Source organism: Nyctereutes procyonoides, unplaced genomic scaffold, assembly GCF_905146905.1.
Source record: "Nyctereutes procyonoides isolate TBG_1078 unplaced genomic scaffold, NYPRO_anot_genome, whole genome shotgun sequence".
Classification (NCBI taxonomy): domain Eukaryota; kingdom Metazoa; phylum Chordata; class Mammalia; order Carnivora; family Canidae; genus Nyctereutes; species Nyctereutes procyonoides.
The window spans coordinates 331,883-341,264 of NW_026575020.1; the positions used below are offsets into that span (position 1 = coordinate 331,883).

Sequence of the window (9,382 nt, forward strand, 5' to 3'; positions counted from 1 at the left end):
CTTGTCCCTTGGGTCACCAGTCCTGTCGCTCTTCAAAGAGACATATTGGGGGAGACCAAGGTGGGGGGACAGGAGGCCTATTGACAGCTGAGGACTACTCTTCCTGAGCCTGGGGGTCTAGCTGCTCCGCCTAGCGCCCCCCTCCTGCCGGACTTTCCTCCCTTTGGACATTGAACAATACCTAGAGACCCAACCACCCGGGTTGGAAGAGCCTGGAGTCAGACTGCGGGTTTGAATCCCGACTCTACCTCTTATTAGTTGTGTGACTTTGGTCAAATCTCTTCACTTGCCAGAGCCTCAGTTCTCCATCTGTAAAATGAGAAAAGTGATGAGTTTTACCTCTAGGGCTTGATGTAAAGACCCAGTATGATCTTGTATGTAAAGCATTCAAGACAGGGCCTGGCACACAGTAAGCCCAGTGTAAATGCTATTTATTGAATTGGTTTAGCTCCCTCCTTGGTGGTTGGGGGTCCCTCCAACTGGGCTCTGCCATCAGGGCTTGGAAAGTCCTCTCTCATAGCCCCTTATTTGATATTTTCGTGTCCCTTTCCTCCTCCCATCTCTGGGTGGGGGTAAGCAGTCTCATCCTAGGGCAGAGAAAGCCAGAGAATCATAAGGACAGTTGTGACCAGTCAGCAGGGGAAGAGTGTGAGGTGGGAGGGGACCTCTCAGGAGAAAAGAAAGAGGCTGAAGGGTCATCTTTTAGCAGGGGCCAGAGGCCTCCAGAGGCAGAGCCTTCCATGTTGCTCTGGATAAAGGAGGAAGAAGGAGGAGCAATGGAACAGCATGAGTGGGGCCTCAAATAATGTGACAAATATTTTGATGGAAGCAGACACATTTCCACTTATGCAACCTAAACACTTTACTGCACTTGAGGAAGAGGACTGCTTCATGCAACCTGATGGGGAGAAGAGTTAGGGGGCTGCTGAGGGGCTGGGGGAGACCAATTTCCCTTCTTGAAGGCTGGAAAAGGGAGCTACCTTCCAGGGACTGTTTGTATTGGTCAGAATGAAGAAACAAGGTGGAATGCCCGCTTTCTTAGGGCCCCCATTTCTCTCTTCTCTAAACGCAGGAATAAGGGGAGTGATCAGAGGAAAATGGAGGACTAGCCCACTCCCAGGAAAAAGCAGCCTTGTCTGGCTTGGAGCTCGATGAGGAACAGGGAGGCAAGGAGGTATGGGTAAAAGATCCTGCCCGTCCTGAAGACGGGGCCAGGGAACAGCCAGGAGCCAGAAAAGAGGAGGAGCAGCTCCTCTCAGTTACTCGGGACTTCGCAGGACACTCCGACAGGCACACGATCCCTATATCTCCTGGACTAATGGTCTGTGAAGACCTGTGCAGAATGGCCCCTTCCCCATCTTCCTTTTGCCTTCCTCTCTTCTTCCCTCTCACTCTCTTCCCTCATTGCTCCCAATTCCATACTCCCCACTCCACACTCCCCTCAATTGCTCTCCATCCCCAGCAGGCTGGGGAACTGTCCACCCCAGCCTCCGCCCCCTATGCGCCATGGCCCTTAGAGCCTCCTCGGTTTTCTTCGCAACCAACCCTCGAGGCCTCTCTTCTCTGCCTCCCTCGGCGCTCGCTAGCTCTCCCTGTGGCCGTCTCTTCCATTCGGTCTTTGGTCCCTATTCTCCCCTTCCCTATAGGAGACTCTACTATTTCTTAGACTCAAGCATCCTCCCCATTTCCCAGTGTCAGTCTCCAGCGCCCAGTCTCCTGGTTCCTCTCCCGGCTCTGGCCTTCATCTCCGTGGCTCCGCCCCCTCAGTGGGCGGAGCCCCACCTCCAGCGGCCCAATTAGGTGCCGGCCCTGCCCACAGCCCCACCCCTCACGGGCGCCGAGCGGCCGGGAGCTGGCGGGGCGGGGCGGGGCGGAGGGGGCGGTGGCCCGAGCGCGAGGAGGCGGGAGGAGCCGGGCAGGACGCGGCTGCCGCCGCTCTCAGTCCGGCCGCGCAGCGGGAGGGAGGCGCGAGGCAGGAGCCGGCGGCTGGGCTCGGCGGCGCATCCAGCGCAGCGCGGCGCTCCGGGCCCGGCCTCATGCCCGCAGCCCCGCCGGACCGCCCTTGAGCGCGGGCGCCCTACCCGCGCCCCCCGCCCGCTGGCACCATTGCCCCGACGGCGCGGCCGGGCGGCCCGGCGCTCCCCAGGCTCCGCGCCGGCCGGAAAACGCTGCTGGCGGCCGCTGCGGGCGTGGTGATGCTGCTGGTGCTGGTGGTGCTCATCCCCGTGCTGGTGAGCTCGGGCGGCCCGGACGGCCACTATGAGATGCTGGGCACCTGCCGCATGGTATGCGACCCCTACCCCGCGCGGGGCCCCGGCGCCGGCGCTCGGCCCGACGGCGGCGACGCCCTGAGCGAGCAGAGCGGCGCGCCCCCGCCTTCAACGCTGGTGCAGGGCCCCCAGGGGAAACCGGGCCGCACAGGCAAGCCGGGCCCCCCGGGGCCCCCCGGGGACCCAGGTCCTCCGGGCCCTGTGGGGCCACCCGGGGAGAAGGGTGAGCCAGGCAAGACCGGCCCTCCCGGGCTACCGGGTGCGGGGGGCAGCGGCGCCATCAGCACGGCCACCTACACCACGGTGCCACGCGTGGCCTTCTACGCCGGCCTCAAGAACCCTCATGAGGGTTACGAGGTGCTCAAGTTCGACGACGTGGTCACCAACCTAGGCAACAATTACGACGCCACCAGCGGCAAGTTTACGTGCAACATTCCCGGCACCTACTTTTTCACCTACCACGTCCTCATGCGCGGCGGCGACGGCACCAGTATGTGGGCGGACCTCTGCAAGAACGGCCAGGTGGGCCCGGCGGGGGCATGGGGCTGGCCTGGGGGCAGGGCACCCAGGGAGCCCGGGACCTATGGGGACCGGCGGGCACAGGTGGAGACGTACAGCAGCCCCGCTTAGGCATCACACGCGGGGACGGTGGACCGCTTGGCACTAACTCCTCGGTTCCTGGGCACCGGCGCGCGGCATGGGAATGCGGGAGATAATACCAAATAATCAGAGCGCAGGGCTCCCAGGCGCGCGGACTGGTCCTTGGGGACCTGCCCTTGGGAAGCGATATCTGAGAGCTGGGATTGTGGTTGATACCAGCGGGCGATTAGGGGAGGGCAAAGACGGGCTCTGGGGAGAGGCAGCCTCTGGCGCCCGCGGGCGTCCGGGCGCACCGCTAAGCGCGCAAGCCTAGAAGGCAAGCTGTAGGAGATGTTTTGGACACAGGCAAAGGGAGCCAGGGGCGCAAAGCTTTAGCTGCAATACATCCTCGGTCCCTGAGAAGGGACCACTGGGCAGATCTGAAACCCTTGCAAAACACGGGGCAGCCCGGTGGCTTGGCTTCCCACAGTGTCAGAGCTACAGGCGCCAAGAAAGCCGCCTCCGGGGGGGAAAGTTTTTCCTCCTGAGGCCGGGCAAAGAGATGGAAACTCCCCCTCCCTTGATCTTGCAGCTGCTGCTCCTGACTCCTGGGGCATTCCCTATTCCCTTCCCAGGGACGGAAGCTGGCGCCAGGCTGCTGGTACTGGGAGGGTAGTGCATGGTGCTTTCTCTCTGAAACTCCTGCCTCAGGGCCAACATCGACCTAACTCTGCCACAGGGTGACAGTTTTGCCCAGTTCCCTTCCCTTTTGAAACCCCCTCCCTTTCCTGTACTCCCAGACCATGGTGGCCAAGCCCCCCACCCCCGGGGGTTGGGGGGGGTGGCTAGTGAGGCAGAGCATCCCAGTGGAAAAAGAGACCAGCAAGGGTCCAAACTAAAGCTAGGATGGTGGGAGTTGGAAAGGAATCTCCTGCGACTGGGACCCAAGACCCTGTTGGAAGCCTTCCCACTGCAGTACTACCCTGAGGTAGAACCTGGCTTGGGGGTTGGGGGAGAGGACAGGCATGGGAGTCAGCACGAATACTACCAGGCACTTGTAAGTCTACCCCCTCTTCTTTCTCTCCTGTCTGCCTCTTTTTCCTTCTCTGTCTCTTTTCCTCATCTCTCTCCTGTGTCTACCAGTCCTACCCAGCTCTCCTGGGTTTCTGGCCTCTGTCCCCTGGGCTTAACACCCCTCTCTATTCCTTGAGTGTCTCTCTCCTACTGGTGTTTGTCAGGCTTCCCGCATCTCTCCTCTTTGTCCTTGGTTCCTGACCAAAAGGGAGGCCTCAGTATCCAGGGAGGGCTCATTCTGCAGACAGCCCCACGATTCTCCTTATTAATCACCAATAAGGGATGCAGCAATGTCACCTTCATCAATGGAATCTCTTCCTTTCCCAAAGAAAGTTTGGGCTGGCCCCGAGCTGAGCCTTCAGGGGGTTCGGGGCCCATTTTGCCTGGATAGGGAGCTGGTCACCAGACCACCAGTGGGCCCTAGACCTGGCGCCACCTCAGGTGGTTGCAGCAGGGCCTCAGAGATGACCCCAAAGGTGATGTGTGCTTGGGCAAGGGGCACTTGCTTCAGTCACTGGGAGGTGAAACCATCTCAAAGCCTCTTCTTTCCCCTTCAGCAGAGCCTGCTGAGGAGGTACTCGCTGGAGGTGGGACCACAGGCTAGTAGAAAAAAGGAGGTGGCTTTAAGGAAGGGTTTCAAGACCCAGCATTTTTAACAGTGACTCAGACCATTCCCCCCCCCCCCCGACAAAACAGTGGGGCCTACACTCCTCTCCCCTACATCCTTTGTGACATGATCAGGACTGCTCAAGACTCATTAAATCTCACAAGTCATCCCACATATCCATTTTGAAGCCTTACTAGGAGTCAGGTTTGGAGCCAGGTAGTGGGGTGTGATCCACCTGCTCTCTGGGACCTTGTGGTCTGTGCAGGAGAGAGAGTAGTAACCACATAATACACCCCAGTGATTTGTGTGTCAGAGGAGGACTGGGAGCCCAGCTGGCAACTCTGGTCCCCAAATGTGTTAGCTGGAAGGAATGATCCAGTGGGGCCTGCCCCAACCCAGACCAACCTGGTCAAGGGAAAGGATGGCGAACCTGGGTCAGTCCCCAAGGTGAGGAGACATGGCTAGTGAGAAAATAAAAAGATCAATGGTAGGAAAAGGATGGCTTAGAGGTAGAAGGGGACATTCAAGTGAGCAGAGAAAGAATGATGGTCCTGGGCAATGTACATGAACAGAACCGAGGGGCTTCTGCCTCCCGTGCCTTCAAGACCAGTGGCAGTGTTGGGCTCTGTGCTTTTCCTTCCTGGCTTCTTGCCTGCAGAAAGGCTTCCAGAATTTCCTCAGGAAGGCAGAGCTGACACTGTTCCTTGGCCTTTCCCTGGACAAGACAGGGAGCGGGAGTCACTACCTTCCTGCCTGGTGTGGAGCACCCACCCCATCCATGCCTGAGGCCCAACCTGGTGGCACCAAGCCTTGCTCATGAGGACATGGAGATCTGAGGAGCCTGAGGAAGGGGCTGTAGGTTGGGGGCGGTGCCCTGAGTGAGGTAAGCTCCCTGCAGCTGCCCTGGGGGGTCCCCCAGTTCAGATGGATCAGGAAAGACATGAAATTCATAAACTGGGCCAGGAGAGAGGAGGCTGTGTGGGAATGGGCCAGGGTCCTTGAACAGGGTGCCAGTTGTCCAGGGCAGGAACTTTGGAAAGGTGAATATTACAAATGGGGAAGGGCTCGGTCAACAGGGCCTGAGTGAGGTGAGAGGTGGAGTAACATATACATTGAGGACTCTCATGTAGAGCTCCTCACTGGAGCTCAGCCTGATGCCTGACAGAGGGAGAGGGGCTCCTGCTGCCCTTTTCTAGCCTTGAATATCTTTCCGGGCACAGAGCATAGTGCCTAGCACAGCAGGGACCCAATAAATGGGGGACAGCACAAGTATGCCCTGTGGGCCAAGCTGGCTGCCTGGGGGAGCCACTCCTGCACATCCAACACTCTAGCATTGATCAGGGGGCAGGGGCATGTTTCCTGGGTTGTCCCCCCTCCTCCAATCAGGGCCCTGGTCAGATCACTGCCTCAGTTTCCCTTCTAGCAGCACTCTAGGAAGTGATTCTACAGCGCCCCCTCGTGACAAGTCTCAGACTTGCTTTCTTGTTTCCATGGCAACCTCAATTCCCCAAATTTCCCCTTGGCCCCCAGGAGGAGTTAGATGTCTCAACAGTTTCCAGTCTCAGGCAGAGAATCAGGACCCCTGGGTTCCACTCCTAGATTCCCCACCGTCTAAGGATGGAAGGGCATAAATTCTCCCTGCCTCCATGGATAATTAGGATAATCACAGCAACAATCATGGTGATGAATAAATAATAAACATAAGCATAACAGTTCTGATGCCTGTCACATCACCAGGAGATTCCTGATGACAGATGACTGTATTCTAATGGATTTGGCTATTAAGAAGCACACTGTTTTAATGAGTTAAGGCTAAATTAATCTGGGTAATAAAAATAATTGTTATTAGTAGTAATTTATTAGCAAAGATAATGAAATGCATGCGTAATAATAAATACTATGAGGATTAGGGCCCAGGGAACAATACAGAAGTTGGCTGCTTGCTTTGAGCGCTTGCCTAGTAGCACAAAGCCCCATCAAGATTAAAATTTTTTTTCTTCACCATCAAAAGGCTTTTATAAAGGTTGCAGTGGTGAGGCAGGATCTTCTCATCCATTTTCTAAACAGAGAAACTGAGCTTCTTGACAGACAGCCTCTTCCTCTCATTTGATTTTCTCTACCTTTAGCTGAACTGTGAGTTTTCCCAGCTAAGTGTGCCCAAACTGTTCCTTCCTTGGTTGAGGAAGAAAGAGGTTGAGGGCAGACAAGGGGCTGGAAGGATCTGGACTTTACCTGAATGACAGCATGCAAATGTGTTGGGTCCTCCTATGGCAGCATTGCTGCTGAGTCAGCAGCTTTGGCACAGCTGACCTGCAACCTCCTCCTCCCGCCCCAACAAGGAGAATGGGCCCTTCCCCTAATTTGACTTGGTCCAGCCCAGACTGTCAGCCCTTGGGGGAGCTACCTTCGGGGAAGGAGAAGGATGGAGAGGGGCTGTTATGGGAGCCCAGCTGGGAGAACCCCCTCAATGCAGCCTCCTCTCAACACCTTGGAGATGGTCCCTCTCTTCCCATTCTCCACCCAGGCTATCCTGGAGAGGCCCCAGATCCTCTGGCTCATGATGCCTTGTGTTGCCTCAGTTGTTGGGGAGGAATTCCTGGAGGGCATTTGTCCACCACCAACCCCCTCAATATCTTATGATTATAGTCAGAGCCCCAAAAAGTGACAGCAGGCTTCACACCTAAATGCCGGTGCTCTCTTGCTTCATCATCCTGCCCATCCCTCCCTTCTCCCATCAAAACAAGGGCCAGCAAAGATATCACATCCGCCTGAGGATCACAGAAAGATGTAAAGCCTGGATTCTCTTCTTCCCACCTACTTTCTACCACCCTGGGGTGACATAGGAGGAGCCAGAAGTCCCCTTTGGGTGGGGTAAGAATCACAGGTATAACTGACAGCTCTTTGGAGGCCAGTTGCAGGCTCAATCTGAGCCTTGGGAGGGGAAATAATTACCAGACCTTCCATCTCACTGCTCCAGTGCGAAAGACTCCAGAATGAAGTACAGACAAGGAGTTTAAAGATTGGGTTCTAGTACTAGGGTGGTTGCCTAGTAGCAGCCTGGCATTAGTCTAGCCACTTGACCCGTGGAACCAAGGTGCACCCTTGTGTCCATCCACTGATGTAAGAACAGGTAGGTATGGCTGAAATATAAGGCATTGTTGTTACAATTAAAGCAAAGAGGAAGGAATGATAAGGAGATAAGGTATGGCCCCCCCCATCCTCTGGTGTTCCAGAGAATTCCTCTTTGCAAAGAGGGAGCTCCAGGCTGGGACATCTCAGGGACATTGTTGAGGTCTTCAGCAGGCCAGCTGGTAAGACCTAAAGGAGTTAAGGAGGCCAGCTCCACCTTGATTCCTAATTCAGAACCAGATTACACCTGCCCTAGAAATCCAGGGCTCCTCTATAACCAGGTCCCCAAATACACAGTTATGATTGGAAAGGGGGGGGATGACCAGAGAGAAGCTGGCTGAGAGCTGAAGGCGGGGCTTTTAGGGCCTCCAAGATCCTCCCCAGGTGGCTGCCTTACCTCTGACAGTCCCCCTCCCTCCCCAACCCTACTTCTCTCCCTCCCTCCCCCGCTACCCTCTCACACACACCACCCCTACTCCCCCACCCCCTCATCCCCCCCGCCCCCCCTCCCCCCGCAGGTGCGGGCCAGCGCCATAGCCCAGGACGCAGACCAGAACTATGACTATGCCAGCAACAGTGTGATCCTGCACCTGGACGCGGGTGATGAGGTCTTTATCAAGCTCGACGGAGGCAAAGCGCACGGCGGCAACAGCAACAAATACAGCACATTCTCCGGCTTCATCATCTACTCCGATTGAGCTCCCCGCGTCCCCCTCTATCCCTTATCTACACTCTCCTCCACCCCCCACCCCGCGACTCCCCTCTGGGCGGGCTGAGGACAACCCAGCCCCCGGCTCCCCAGCCCTGTCTGCGGGCCCTCCCCGGCTATGACGCCCCTGGCCCGCCCTCGCCACCAACCGGGCCGCAGGCTAGGGTCTCCTGCCCGCTCGCTGCAGAGCCGGGTGCAGAGCGCCCGGTCCCGGCCCCCGGGAGGCGGTGTCCACCGCCCCCGCCCCCGCCCGCGCTGTATATTTGTACAATAGGACTGTTTATTGCTCACCCTGCTCGCCAGCCCGCCCCAGACTGGGGACAGGTCTCAGCGAGGACCCTGCCCATGCTCGGATGCGCTGCCCACCGGCTCCAGGGTGGCGCTTCCTGGGAGAGGGGTGGGTTGGGGCTGGATAGCGTCCAAGCACCTGCTAAAGCCCGAGCCCGACCCGGCTGCGCCCCGTCTGACCGAAGCTCTAATAAAAACACTTCCACCCCGCTCGCTTTGGGTCTGTGCCCTGGAGAGGAGTTGCAGGAGGGGACGGTGAACCCTGCCTTCTTCCAGAAAGGAAAGGGGTCTGCTGGAAGTTTCCGGTGGATCTGGGAGCAGGCAGGTGCCAGAATCAGAGTTGCTCTGGGAGGAGGTGGTCCAAGGGGCCCAATGCTCACCACAGCCCAAGAGCAGAAATGGGAAGCAGCCCAGTTGCATCATCATCTTCCATGGTGGAAATGTTCCATTTGTCTGTCCTTGAAGGTGGCATCAGCAAGGTTTAAACTGCGACACCCAGGTTCTCAATTTGGTACCACTGTGTGTGATCTTGGGCAAGTCACTCGTCTTCCAGCTCTGGGTTAGTGACAGCAATGACAGGAACGTATTTTGCACTAAAAGCTGGTTGACTTTGACCCAAGTGCTTCACTTCTGGGCCTCAGTTTTCTCATCTATAAAATGTTAAGTGACAAGTCCTACCTTGCTTGACTGAGGATTCAAGAGGTATCATGTACATGTCCAATAAAC

At 57.0% G+C, this 9,382-nt stretch overlaps 1 protein-coding gene across 1 annotated transcript; it reads left to right on the plus strand.

Moving 5' to 3' along the window:
- The first annotated feature begins 1,967 nt into the window (after positions 1-1,967).
- C1QL1 (complement C1q like 1) lies at positions 1,968-9,180 on the plus strand. The gene is made up of 2 exons (XM_055308932.1): positions 1,968-2,792; positions 8,178-9,180. The coding sequence occupies exons 1-2, from the start codon at positions 2,196-2,198 to the stop codon at positions 8,355-8,357; spliced, it is 777 nt and encodes a 258-aa protein (XP_055164907.1). The 5' UTR covers positions 1,968-2,195; the 3' UTR covers positions 8,358-9,180.
- The last annotated feature ends 202 nt before the right edge of the window (positions 9,181-9,382 follow it).

What these genes read in the sequence shown, in the direction of transcription:
- C1QL1 (XM_055308932.1), top strand. Translation starts at nt 2,196, where the DNA reads ATGCTGCTGGTGCTGGTGGTGCTCATCCCCGTGCTGGTGAGCTCGGGC. An exon ending in ACCTCTGCAAGAACGGCCAG is followed by an intron (nt 2,793 to 8,177) that starts GTGGGCCCGGCG and finishes CTCCCCCCGCAG; the next exon opens with GTGCGGGCCAGCGCCATAGC.